This window comes from Ranitomeya variabilis, chromosome 2 (genome assembly GCF_051348905.1).
Source record: "Ranitomeya variabilis isolate aRanVar5 chromosome 2, aRanVar5.hap1, whole genome shotgun sequence".
Taxonomy (NCBI): domain Eukaryota; kingdom Metazoa; phylum Chordata; class Amphibia; order Anura; family Dendrobatidae; genus Ranitomeya; species Ranitomeya variabilis.
The window spans coordinates 653,858,453-653,873,126 of NC_135233.1; the positions used below are offsets into that span (position 1 = coordinate 653,858,453).

A 14,674-nucleotide genomic window follows, 5' to 3' on the forward strand; every position below is an offset into this window, starting at 1 on the left:
CCGTTATTATTTGTGGGGGGCTCTCTAAAACTTTGGGGTTATTTCTCTGAGGCAAGTGAGGTCTTTGCTTTCTCTCTAGGGGTAGTCAGTTTCTCAGGCTGTGAAGAGGCGTCTAGGTTTTTAGGAACGCTCCACGGCTGCCTTTAGTGTGTGTGGATAGGATCAGGATTGCGGTCAGTATAGCTTCCACATCCCCAGAACTTGTCCTTATATTCTGGTCATATGTGTCTGGTCAGTTTTGAGATCCTACCACCGGATCATAACAGTACAGCAGGCCATTGTTGTCTGATCTGTTTGCCCGGATTAAGGGGGCCAGTTGGTTCACCAAGATAGATCTTCGAGGAGCGTATAATCTTGTGCGCATAAAGCAGGGTGATGAATGGAAAACAGCATTTAATACGCCCGAAGGCCATTTTGAGTACTTGGTGATGCCTTTTGGGCTTTCTAATGCCCCCTCTGTGTTTCAGTCCTTCATGCACGACATCTTCCGAGAGTATCTGCATAGATTTATGATTGTGTACCTGGATGATATTTTGGTCCTTTCTGATGATTGGGACTCTCATGTGAAGCAGGTCAGGATGGTATTTCAGGTCCTGCGTGCCAATGCCTTGTTTGTGAAGGGCTCTAAATGTCTCTTCGGAGTCCAGAAGGTTTCCTTTTTGGGCTTTATTTTTTCTCCTTCTACTATTGAGATGGATCCAGTCAAGGTCCAGGCTATTCATGACTGGACTCAACCTACATCTGTGAAGAGTCTTCAGAAGTTCTTGGGTTTTGCTAATTTTTACCGTCGCTTCATCACTAATTTTTCTAGTGTGGTTAAGCCATTGACGGATTTGACCAAGAAGGGTTCTGATGTGACAAATTGGTCTCCTGCGGCCGTGGAGGCCTCTCAGGAGCTGAAACGTTGGTTTTCTTCGGCTCCTGTCTTGCGCCAGCCTGATGTCTCTCTTCCATTTCAGGTCGAGGTTGATGCTTCTGAGATTGGAGCAGGGGCTGTCTTGTCGCAGAAAAGCTCTGATGGCTCTGTGATGAGACCATGTGCTTTCTTTTCAAGAAAGTTTTCGCCTGCCGAGCGGAATTATGATGTTGGTAATCGTGAGTTGTTGGCAATGAAGTGGGCATTTGAGGAGTGGCGACATTGGCTTGATGGAACCAAGCATCGTGTGGTGGTCTTGACGGATCACAAGAATTTGACTTATCTCGAGTCTGCCAAGCGGTTGAATCCAAGACAGGCTCGATGGACGCTGTTTTTCTCTTGTTTCGATTTCGTGGTTTCATATCTTCCGGGTTCGAAAAACGTGAAGGCTGATGCCCTTTCTAGGAGTTTTGTACCTGACTCCCCGGAAGCTCCTGAACCGACTGGTGTCCTGAAAGAGGGGGTGATTTTGTCTGCCATCTCTCCTGATCTGCGATGGGTGTTGCAGGAGTTTCAGGCCAATAGACCTGACCATTGTCCACCGGAGAGACTGTTTGTCCCGGACAGATGGACCAGTAGAGTTATTTCCGAGGTTCATTCTTCGGTGTTGGCGGGTCATCCTGGGATTTTTGGTACCAGGGATTTGGTGGCGAGGTCCTTTTGGTGGCCTTCCTTGTAGCGGGATGTGCGTTCCTTTGTGCAGTCCTGTGGGATTTGTGCTCGGGCCAAGCCTTGCTGTTCTCGTGCCAGTGGATTGCTTTTGCCTTTGCCTGTCCCGAAGAGGCCTTGGACGCATATTTCCATGGATTTTATTTCGGATCTTCCTGTCTCTCAGAGGATGTCTGTCATCTGGGTGGTTTGTGATCATTTTTCTAAAATGGTCCATTTGGTACCCTTGCCTAAGCTGCCTTCCTCCTCCGATTTGGTGCCACTGTTTTTTCAGAATGTGGTTCGTTTACATGGTATTCCGGAGAACATTGTGTCTGACAGAGGATCCCAGTTTGTATCCAGATTTTGGCGGTCCTTTTGTGCTAAGATGGGCATTGAATTGTCTTTTTCGTCGGCCTTCCATCCTCAGACGAATGACCAAACCGAACGAACTAATCAGACTTTGGAAACTTATTTGAGATGTTTTGTTTCTACTGATCAGGATGATTGGGTGACCTTTTTGCCATTGGCTGAGTTCGCCCTCAATAATCGGGCTAGTTCTGCTACTTTGGTTTCACCTTTCTTTTGCAATTCTGGTTTTCATCCTCGTTTTTCCTCGGGTCAGGTTGAGCCCTCTGACTGTCCTGGGGTGGATTCTGTGGTGGATAGGTTGCAGCAGATTTGGAACCATGTGGTGGACAATTTGACGTTGTCCCAGGAGAAGGCTCAGCGCTTTGCTAACCGCCGTCGCTGTGTGGGTCCCCGACTTCGTGTGGGGGATTTGGTATGGTTGTCTTCTCGTTATGTCCCGATGAAGGTTTCCTCTCCTAAGTTCAAGCCTTGTTTCATCGGTCCTTATAAGATTTTGGAAATCCTCAACTCTGTGTCATTTCGTTTGGACCTCCCAACATCGTTTGCCATTCATAATGTGTTCCATAGGTCATTGTTGCGGAGATATGTGGTGCCTGTGGTCCCTTCTGTTGATCCTCCTGCTCCGGTCTTGGTTGAGGGGGAGTTGGAGTATGTGGTGGAGAAGATCTTGGATTCTCGTATTTCGAGACGGAAGCTTCAGTACTTAGTTAAATGGAAGGGCTATGGTCAGGAGGATAATTCCTGGGTTGTCGCCTCCGATGTCCATGCGGCCGATTTGGTTCGTGCCTTTCATTCGGCTCGTCCTGATCGGCCTGGGAGCTCTGGTGAGGGTTCGGTGACCCCTCCTCAAGGGGGGGGTACTGTTGTGAATTCCGTTCTCGGGCTCCCTCCTGTGGTCATGAGTGGCACTGTGTGAGTTTGTTCTTGGGCTCCCTCTGGTGGCCTTTAGCGATATGGCTGGGCTCAGCTGCTTCATTTCCTGCTATGCTGGGCCTATTTAATTCACCTGGACCTTCACTTGTTGCCTGCTGTTGGTGTATTCAGTCCTGATTCTGAGCTCTCCTGAATATTCCTTGTGACCAGTCTCCTGCTGGAGAAGCTAAGTTTGCTTGTTCATTTTGCTCATTATTTCCTTGAAAACGTTTCTCAGTATATTATGAGTTCAGTCCAGCTTGCTTTTATGTGATTTTTCGCTTGCTGGTTAGTTCTGGGGTGCAGAGTGCGCCCCCACATCGTGAGTCGGTGTGGGGGTTCTTGCATTCTCTGCGTGGCTTATTTTTGGTAGTTTTTGTACTGACCGCACAGACTCCTATCTATTTTCTATTATCTATTTATCTATCTAGTGTTAGCGGGCCTCATTTGCTAAACCTGTTTCATTTCTACGTTTGTATTTTCCCCTTAACTCGCCGTTATTATTTGTGGGGGGCTCCCTAAAACTTTGGGGTTATTTCTCTGTGGCAAGTGAGGTCTTTGCTTTCTCTCTAGGGGTAGTCAGTTTCTCAGGCTGTGAAGAGGCGTCTAGGTTTTTAGGAACGCTCCACGGCTGCCTTTAGTGTGTGTGGATAGGATCAGGATTGCGGTCAGTATAGCTTCCACATCCCCAGAACTTGTCCTTATATTCTGGTCATATGTGTCTGGTCAGTTTTGAGATCCTACCACCGGATCATAACAAATGACCTATGGAACACATTATGGATGGCAAAAGATGCTGGGAGGTCCAAACGAAATGACACAGGATTAAGGATTTCAGAGATCTTATAAGAACCGATGAAACGAGGCTTAAACTTAGGAGAGGAAACCTTCATAGGAACAAAATGAGAAGACAACCAAACCAAATCTCCCACACAAAGTTGGGGACCCACACAGCGACGGCGGTTAGCAAAGCGCTGAGCCTTCTCCTGTGACAGCATCAAATTGTCCACTACGTGGTCAACCTGTCCACCACAGAATCCACACCAGGACAGTCAGAAGGCTCAACCTGCCCTGAGGAAAAACGAGGATGAAAACCAGAGTTACAAAAAAAAGGCGAAACCAAAGTAGCCGAACTAGCCCGATTATTGAGGGCGAACTCAGCCAATGGCAAAAAAGTAACCCAATCATCCTGATCAGCAGAAACAAAGCATCTCAGATAAGTTTCCAAGGTCTGATTAGTTCGTTCAGTTTGGCCATTTGTCTGAGGATGGAAAGCCGAAGAAAAAGACAAATCAATGCCCATCTTAGCACAAAAGGACCGCCAAAATCTGGAGACAAACTGGGACCCTCTGTCAGACACAATGTTCTCCAGAATACCATGCAAATGAACCACATTCTGAAAAAGCAGCGGAACCAAATCAGAGGTGGAAGGTAACTTAGGCAAGGGCACCAAATGGACCATCTTAGAAAAACGGTCACAGACCACCCAGATGACAGACATCCTCTGAGAGACCGGAAGATCCAAAATAAAATCCATGGAAATATGCATCCAGGGCCTCTTTGGGACAGGCAAAGGCAAAAGCAATCCACTGGCACGAGAACAGCAAGGCTTGGCCCGAGCACAAATCCCACAGGACTGCACAAAGGAACGCACATCCCGCGACAAGGAAGGCCACCAAAAGGACCTAGCCACCAGATCTCTGGTCCCAAAAATCCCAGGATGACCCACCAACACTGAACAATGAACCTCGGAAATAACTCAACTGGTCCATCTATTAGGGACAAACAGTCTCTCCGGTGGACAACGGTCAGGTCTATCGACCTGAAACTCCTGCAGCACCCGCCGCAAATCAGGGGAGATGGCAGACAGAATCACCCCCTCTCTGAGGATACCAGCCGGTTCAGGAACTCCCGGAAAGTCAGGCACAAAACTCCTAGAAAGGGCATCAGCCTTCACATTCTTAGAGCCCGGAAGGTACGAAACCACGAAATCGAAACGGGAAAAAAACAGCGACCTTCGAGCCTGTCTAGGATTTAGCCGCTTGGCTGACTCCAGATAAATCAAATTCTTGTGATCCGTCAAGACCACCACACGATGTTTGGCTCCCTCAAGCCAATGTCGCCACTACTCAAAGGCCCATTTCATTGCCAACAACTCCCGATTACCAACATCATAATTATGCTCGGCAGGCGAAAACTTTCTAGAAAAGAAAGCACATGGCTTCATCACAGAGCCATCAGAGCTTCTCTGAGACAAGACAGCCCCTGCTCCAATCTCAGACGCATCAACCTTGACCTGAAAAGGGAGAGAAACATCCTGCTGACGCAAGACAGGAGCCAAAGAAAACCGACGTTTCAGCTCCTGAAAGGCCTCAACGGCCGCAGAAGACCAATTCGTCACATCAGCACCCTTTTTGGTCAGATCAGTCAAAGGCTTAACCACACTAGAATAATTAGTGATGAAGCGATGGTAAAAATTAGCAAAGCCCAGGAACTTCTGAAGACTCTTCACAGATGTAGGTTGAGTCCAATCATAAATGGCCTGGACTTTAACTGGATCCATCTCGATAGTAGAAGGGGAAAAAATAAATCCCAAAAAGGAAACCTTCTGGACTCCGAAGAGACATTTAGAGCCCTTCAAAAACAAGGCATTAGCACGCAGGACCTGAAATACCATCCTGACCTGCTTCACATGAGATTCCCAATCATCAGAAAAGACCAGAATATCATCCAGGTATACAATCATGAATCTATCCAGATACTCTCGAAAGATGTCGTGCATAAAGGACTGAAACACAGAAGGGGCATTAGAAAGCCCAAATGGCATCACCAAGTACTCAAAATGGCCTTCGGGCGTATTAAATGCTGTTTTCCATTCATCGCCCTGTTTTATACGCACAAGATTATACGCTCCTCGAAGATCTATCTTGGTGAACCAACTAGCCCCCTTAATCCGAGCAAACAGATCGGACAGCAGAGGCAGAGGGTACTGAAATTTGACCGTGATTTTATTAAGAAGGCGATAATCTATACAGTGTCTCAGAGAACCATCCTTCTTGGCCACAAAAAAGAACCCTGCTCCCAAGGGTGACGAGGACGGGCAAATATGCCCTTTCTCCAAGGACTCCTTTATATAACTCCGCATAGCGGCAGATAAATTAAAAAGTCGACCCTTAGGGAACTTACTGCCAGGAATCAAATTTATAGCACAATCACAATCCCTATGAGGAGGTAGGGCACCGGATTTAGGCTCATCAAATACATCCTGGTAATCCGCCAAAAATTCAGGGACTTCAGAAGGAGTAGAAGAAGCAATTGACATCAAAGGAACATCGCCATGTACCCCTTGACAACCCCAACTAGACACAGACATTGATTTCCAATCCAATACTGGATTATGAACCTGCAGCCATGGCAACCCCAAGACGACAACATCATGCAGATTATGTAACACCAGAAAGCGAATATCCTCCTGATGTGCAGGAGTCATGCACATGGTCACTTGAGTCCAGTACTGAGGCTTATTCTTGGCCAATGGCGTAGCATCAATTCCCCTGAGTGGAATAGGGACTTGCAAAGGCTCCAAGAAAAAACCACAGCGCCTGGCAAAATCCAAATCCATCAAATTCAGGGCAGCGCCTGAATCCACAAAAGCCATAACAGAGTAGGATGACAGAGAGCAAATCAAAGTAACAGACAAAATAAATTTAGGCTGTACAGTACCAATGGTGACAGACTTAGCGAACCTTTTAGTGCGCTTAGGACAATCAGAGATAGCATGAGTGGAGTCACCACAGTAAAAACACAACCCATTCTGACGTCTGTGATCTTGCCGTTCAATTCTGGTCAGAATCCTACCACATTGCATAGACTCAGGCTTCTGCTCAGAGAACACCGCCAGATGGCGCACAGGTTTGCGCTCCCGCAAACGCCGATCAATCTGAATGGCCAAGGACATTGATTCATTCAGACCTGCAGGCGTGGGGAACCCCACCATAACATCCTTAAGGGCTTCAGAAAGACCCTTTCTGAAAATCGCTGCCAGGGCACACTCATTCCATTGAGTGAGCACAGACCACTTCCTAAACCTCTGGCAGTAAACCTCCGCTTCATCCTGACCCTGAGACAGAGCCAGCAAGATTTTTTCTGCCTGGTCTACTAAATTAGGTTCCTCATAAAGCAATCCAAGCGCCAGAAAAAACGCATCCACATTTAGTAATGCAGGATCTCCTGGCGCCAGGGAAAATGCCCAATTTTGCGGGTCACCACGTAACAAAGAAATAATAATTTTAACTTGCTGAGTAGGGTCACCAGAGGAGCGGGGTTTCAGAGCAAGAAACAATTTGCAATTATTTTTGAAATTCAAAAACTTTGATCTATCTCCAGAAAACAAATCAGGAATTGGTATTCTAGGCTCTAACATAGGATTCTGAACTATATAATCCTGAATGCCTTGTACCCTTGCAGTGAGATGATCCACACTAGAGGACAGACTTTGAATATCCATATCTGCAGCTGAATCCTGAACCACCCAGAGATTAAGGGGAGGAGAGAGGCAAAACACACTGCAGAGAAAAAAAAATGAGCTCAGAACTTCTCTTATCCCTCTTTTGCGATGCATTAACACTTTACTGGTCAGCTGTACTGTTATGGACCTGGTGGTTAGGAACACTAGGAATGACCTGATAGGTAAACCAGAAATATAGAACAAGCTCTGGGGATGTGGGAACTTTACTGACCGCAACCCTGATCCTATCATACACACTATAGGCAGCCGTGGAGCGTACCTAACTCTCCCTAGACGCCTCTTCACAGCCTGAGAGCTAGCTACCCCTAGAGAGAAACAAAGCCTCACTTGCCTCAGAGAAATTTCCCCAAAGTAAAGTCAGCCCCCCACAAATAATGACGGTGAGTTGAGAGGAAAATACAAACATAGGAATGAAAACAGGTTTTAGCAAATTAGGCCCACTAATACTGAATAGTAAGAAGATAGCAAGGCAACTGTGCGGTCAGTATAAAATACTACAAAAATATCCACGCAGAGAATACAAAAATACCCTCACACCGACTCACGTTGTGAGGGAGCAACTCTGCTCCCCAGAACTTCCAGCTAGCAAGGAAATAGCATATAAGCAAGCTGGACTGAACTTAACATAAACTGAGAAACATTTTCCAAAAGCAATGAGCAAAAATGAACTAGCATGAACTTAGCTTCTCCAGGAGGAGACAGGTCACAAGAGAAGTCCCAGAGAGATCTGAACCAATACTGAATACAACGACAGCTGGCAACAAGTAAAGATCTAGGTGGAGTTAAATAGGCAGCCAGCATAGCAGAAAATGAGGCAGCTGGAGCCCAGCTAAAGACCAGCAGTATCACTCAAAGCCACCAGAGGGAGCCCACGAACAGAACTCAACAAAGTACCATTCACGACCACAGGAGGGAGCCCGAGAACGGAATTCACAACAAAACTGCCATTTATCCATGACCTCTTCATCATCAACAAACTTTCCTTCCTTGGCATCACGGAAACCTGGCTCACCCCCTCTGACAGCCTCTCCAGCTGCGCTTTCCTATGGCGGTCTCCACCTCTCTCACACCTCCACAAATGTGGTGGAGGGGTTGGCTTGCTCCTGTCCAACACCTGCTCATTCACTCCAATCCTACTACCACCCTCCGCTACTCTTCCCTCATTTGAGGTGCACTCCATCCGCATCTATTCCCCCTCCAACCTCCAACTGGCTGTCATCTACCGCCCCCCAGAACTAGCCATCGCCACCTTTCTCGACCACTTCACCACATGGCTACTTAATTTCCTCTCTGTTGACATCCCCACTATCATCATGGGTGATTTCAACATCCCCATTGACACTTCCGCCTCAGCTGCCTCTAAACTTTTATCACTGACTGCCTCCTTTGGCCTCACTCAATGGTCCTCTGAGGCCACTCACAAAGATGGCCACACGCTGGACCTCATTGTCACCCGCCTCTGCTCCCTTACTAATCTCACTAACACACTCCTCCCCCTGTCTGACCACAACCTACTGACATTCTCTTCCCTCTCCTCTCCTAGTGTGCAACCCCCACTTCACAAACTCCCTCACAGAAATCTCAAACATCTAAACTTACAATCACTCTATGAGTCCCTTCTCCCTCTTACCGACATAGCCTGCCTTCATGACACAGATGGAAGCGATCCCGCTCTGCTGACCACTTCACCGCATACAAGCAGTCCCTCGCCAGCTTCAAGTGCGCGCTCACTGCCGCAAAACAAACTTACTTCTCATCTCTCATATCCTTCCTGTCTCACAACCTTAAACAGCTTTTCAACACTTTCAATTCTCTACTCCGTCCCCCTGCACCCACTCCCTCCCCTCTCATTTCTGCTAAAGACTTTGCCTCTTTCTTTAAACAGAAGATCAATGCGATCAGAGAAAGCTTTGGCCCACAGCGCCAACTGCCTCTCTTAGCTGCTCACCCCTGCTCTTCCAAAACCAGCTTCTCCACCATGACAGAAGATCAGCTCTCCACCCTCCTGTCAAGATCACACCTCACCACCTGCACGCTCGACCCGCTCCCATCCCACCTCATCCCTAACCTTTCCACGGTCTTCATCCCAACCCTAACGCACCTCTTCAATCTCTCACTCACAACAGGTGGCTTCCCCTCATCCTTCAAGCATGCCAAGATCACACCCATCCTCAAAAATCCATCCCTCGACCCATCCTCTGTGTCTAGCTATCACCCGATATCTCTTCTCCCTTATGCCTCCAAATTGCTGGAGCAACAAGTCCATCTTGAACTGTCCTCCCACCTCTCCTCCTGCTCCCTCTTTGATCGGTTACAATCTGGCTTCTGTTCCCATCATTCAACTGAAACTGCCCTAACTAAAGTCACCAATGACCTACTAACTGCCAGGAGCAAGCGACAATACTCTGTCCTCCTTCTCCTGGACCTGTCTTCTGCCTTTGACACTGTGGACCACTCCCTTTTGCTACAAATCCTCTCATGTCTTGGCATCACAGACTTGGCCCTTTCCTGGATCTCGTCATATCTGACATATCGGACATTCAGTGTCTCCCTCCCCCACACCACCTCCTCACCTTGTCAGTCGGTGTTCCTCAAGGCTCTGTTTTAGGACCCCTACTCTTCTCCATCTACATCTTCGGTCTGGGACAGCTCATAGAATCCCACGGTATGCAGTACCATCTCTATGCTGACAACACGCAGCTCTACCTATCCGGACCTGTCCTCACCTCCTTACTTACCAAAATCCTGCACTGTCTGTCTGCTATTTCAGCCTTCTTTTCTGCTCACTTTCTACAACTGAACATGAACAAAACAGAATTCATCATCTTTCCCCCATCTCACTCTACCCCTCCACCAGACCTATCCATCAATGTCAATGGCTGCTCTCTTTCCCCAGTCCCACACGCCCGATGCCTCGGGGTGATCCTCGACTCTGCCCTCACTTTCAAGCCACATATCCAAGCACTTGCCTCCTCCTGCTGCCTCAAACTCAAAAACATTTCCCGGATCCGTGCATTCCTTGACCGCGACACCGCAAAAACACTCGTTCATGCCCTTATCATCTCCCGCCTCGACTACTGCAACCTGCTACTCTCTGGACTCCCCTCTAGCACTCTGGCACCACTCCAATTCATCCTACAGTCTGCTGCCCGACTAATCTACCTGTCTCCCCGCTATTCCCCAGCCTCTCCCCTATGCCAAGCCCTTCACTGGCTTTCTATCGCCCAGAGGCTCAAGTTCGAAACCCTCACAATGACCTACAAAGCCATCCACAACCTATCTCCTTCATACATCTGTGACATGATCTCCCGGTACCTACCTACACGCAACCTCCAATCCTCTCAAGACCTCCTTCTCTACTCCCCTCTCATCTCTTCTTCCCACAACCGCATCCAAGACTTCTCGCGTGCTTCCCCCATACTCTGGAAATCTCTACCCCAGCACATCAGACTCTCGCCTACCATAGAAATCTTCAAAAAGAACCTGAAGACTCACCTCTTCCGACAAGCCTTCAGCCTGCAGTGATCCTGAACCTACTGAACCGCCGCACAACCAGCTCTACCCTCTCCTAGTGTATCATCACCCATCCCCTGCAGACTGTGAGCGCTCGCGGGCAGGGTCCTCCCTCCTTATGTACCCGTGTGCCTTGTTTTTTGCTCATGTTTAATGTATTTGTCAATATTTGCCCCGTATTTCACATGTAAAGCGCCATGGAATAAATGGCGCTATAAAAATGTATAATAATAATAATAATAATAATAATAGAGTACAGAGGTAGGGGAATCACAGATAGGGAGGAGAAGACCAAGTGTACAGTCCAGCCCTTGTGCACCAAAAGCAACTTAGCAAAAAACTTCAAATGGCGATTAAAGAATAACCACAAAGCGGATTTCTTCACCAAAGGTATCAATGTAATCAGTATTACAGCTGTGCTATGATGGCCATATCTTTATTTTACATTACAACACTTTGCAGACAGGTTCTCTTTAAAAAAAAGATGCCGGTGGTAAAGCAGGCACAAACATGACCCAATAAACATCAATGACGTTTCTTGAGGAAAAACACTTTCAATATTTACCTGAAGTGTTTTCTGCTTCAAAAACTCAGCGACTACGCAGGCGTCTAAAAGATGCATTCAGAAATCCTTACAGTGCCCATAGGAGGCATACATTTCAATCTCTGGATACACAAAGAAGTGTCACACCAGTTTAAAACTACATTCACACCTTGTGGCTTATGAGATTTTCCAAAAACATGGCAAAAATGTTGTGGCACAAGGCAATGAAAGGTATGACACAGTCTAAGTTATTTTCCCTCATTATAATTCCATTTTAGTGATCAGTTTTCCAGACCATTAACTAACATTTTATCAGTTATTGTGTTTCACTCTTTGCACACAAAATAATTACTAGATCATATTAGGTAATAAATGAATAATCATTCTGTAAATGATTAATTGTTTTCAGTATAAATGATTGAAGATTTCCATCTTAGGTAAGGGTCACACTTGTGAGTTCAATGCGAGAAACTCGCATCAATACCCGGCACTGCCAACCGCTCTCGGTAGCGGAGTGTGCGGCTGCATAGAAACACATGCAGCTGCACGCTCCGGTCCAAGTGCCGGCGGCAGTGCCAGGTATTGATGCGAGAGACTCACACGAGTTTCTCGCATTGAACTCGCAAGTGTGACCACGGCCTAAGGCATATAAAAGCCTATATTTTAATTAATTAGAAGTTAAAACATTAGTCACTATTCTTTCATTTTTTCTTTTGCTCTTACTTTAAGACATCTTTACTTATAGAAGCCCACATTCATCTGTAGCTGCCATTTTGCAAAAAAAATTGAGTCAAATAGTTGTCCCTTTTGAATCAGCTTCACAGGAGTAAATTGTAAAACTATTATTTTAAAGAATACACTGACAGAATCAAATTTCTGCATCAGTTTTAGTAAAACCAATTCAAAAGTGACAACCATTATAGCTGCAATATGGACTTTTCTTTTCAAAAATAGCAATATCAATATTAGTAATTTTTCACCCTGTGGGCTGAAATCCGCCTGATTAGGAATTAGATTCTGGTCATTGTGAATTGTTCATGGCAATTAATCGGACTTGCATATGGGCAGCTATAGTGAATGGTGGATAAATGAATTGTATAAATATAAAATGTATCCCTTATAAAGCTATTTCTTTTTATTTTAGAAATTTATCCCATGCGACTTGTTGATGGCAACGATTCATGTTCTGGACGCGTTGAGATCTATTACGGCAATTCATGGGGAACAGTATGTGATGATGTTTGGACGATCAATAATGCCCATGTTGTATGCAGACAGATGGGCTGTGGATATGGAATTTTTGCTTTACAGTCTGCATATTTTGGACAAGGCTCTGGTAGTATTCTGCTAGATGATGTACATTGTTCAGGAACTGAACAGTACTTGTGGCAGTGCAGTCACATTGGTTGGGGCTCCCATAATTGCAATCACTATGAGGATGCTGGAGTCATCTGTTCAGGTATGTTTTGAGAAATAACTAATATATATTTCAGCGGCGCTAGTCTACGAGGTATCCTATTGCTGCAAATCTGGACAGTAACCACAAAGTTGTCAAAAAAGAGATTAAATAAACAAGTATTAGATTTGTGCAAATGAAACCTGGTGGGGAATAGTGTATATTCCCAAGGATACGATTACACACTAGATGGATAGATCTAGAGGGAAAAAGGTGAGTTTACTGAGGGTATTGCTCAGCGTTATTTGCTGTAAAAGGAAAAGCAGTAAAAAATATAGTTTAAAATACAATACAGAGACAACAAAACTGTAAATGTATACAGATGGCTTGCACTATGCCCATTGAACCAGCTGCATTACGTATCTAGCACTGTGGGAGAAAAACACCAATACAACTTTTAAAACAACGCTGAGCACCTGTAGGAAATACAGTAGGAGTAATGCTGCTCACTAGGATGATCAGCTGTGTGAGATAATGGCTTTTAGATAATCCTTGCCACCTGAAAATAATAATGCACATAATCTGTGCTGAAGGCCTGTAATTTGAAAAGTGGAACAACAAGAAAAAAGGGGAACAGCAATGTTGTAAAAATAGTCTATAGTAAGTCTAAATAGAGTCTCATGAAGAGGGTTTTACCCCTAGTACTATATGACCTTACGGGTCCTCCTGAGTACAAAATCGAGAGTCCTATGGAAGTCACAGATGTAACATGTATGTAATTGTAGAGGATTAATAGAAGGTGCCCCGGCTGGTGGCAGTTCTTCTAAGACTTAAGGTGATGCGGCATGCTTGGTGCAGATTAGCCGGGTTGGAAATCTGTGGGCGTGGTTACCTTATAGTGGAGCTCCTGTGGAGGTGATGCCGCTTCTTCTTTCCTAGCAGTGCAGGCGGCGAGAGGGTCAGGCGGTGTGTAGTGGTTCCAATCAGCCCACTGCCGGTTGCTGTCTCACCGCGCTGTGTGCGATAGTCAGGACAGGACCTGGCATGATGTCGTCCACCATGTGAGACTGCTCTGTGTTTGCCGCTCGTATGATAGAGGGTGCAACAAGGACCATTCACTTCCTACGCATTTCGGAAAGTACACTTTCCTTCAACAGCAGCGGCATTTAACATGTATGCGCAGGAAGCGCATCATTATCTCCTCCCAATGGCCCCCGAGTCACATGATCTCATCTCTGATGGGTTGCATGACAACCTGGGGTAAGCAGGAGACCACTGTGGTTGTCATTGCTGGATCGCTATGAGCACCGCCTGGTGGTCGCTGCTCATAGCAAGTGAGCATTTTTGCTACATAAAGCAGAACTGCAGCTCTGCTCTATGTAGTGCAAGTGATCAGATTATCACAGCTTCTAGTGTCCCAAAGAGACTATTGAAGCAAGTAAAAAGTTAAAAAAATGCTTTAAAAAATCTTAAAAAAATAAAAAAATAAAAGTTCAAATCACCTCCCTTTCACCCCATTCAAAATCAAATAAAAAAGATCAAATATACACTTATTTGGTATCATCGCATTCAGAATCACCCGATCTATCAACAAAAAAAAAGAGCTAATCCAATCGGTAAATGACGTAGCGAGAAAAAAATCAAAACACCAGAATTACATTTTTTGGGCAGCAACTTTAGTCTCACTTTATTTATTGCAATTTAATGTATTAATATATTTTATTTGTATTGATAAATTATACAATTTTTTTTTAGACTCTCATTTAACAGTTGAACCAACAACAAGCATCGTCCATACCAATACCCCAGGTAAGACACATTTGACAATATTAATTTATAATTAAA

At 45.6% G+C, this 14,674-nt stretch overlaps 1 protein-coding gene across 1 annotated transcript in view; it reads left to right on the forward strand.

The window, feature by feature from the left end:
- LOC143807533 (scavenger receptor cysteine-rich domain-containing protein DMBT1-like) overlaps positions 1-14,674 on the forward strand; it is a 430,549-nt gene that overhangs the window by 120,478 nt on the left and 295,397 nt on the right. The window contains exons 6-7 of the mRNA XM_077289172.1: positions 12,578-12,892; positions 14,585-14,638. Of these exons, the coding sequence (XP_077145287.1) occupies positions 12,578-12,892; positions 14,585-14,638 (369 nt within the window). The remainder of the gene's footprint in view (positions 1-12,577; positions 12,893-14,584; positions 14,639-14,674) is intronic.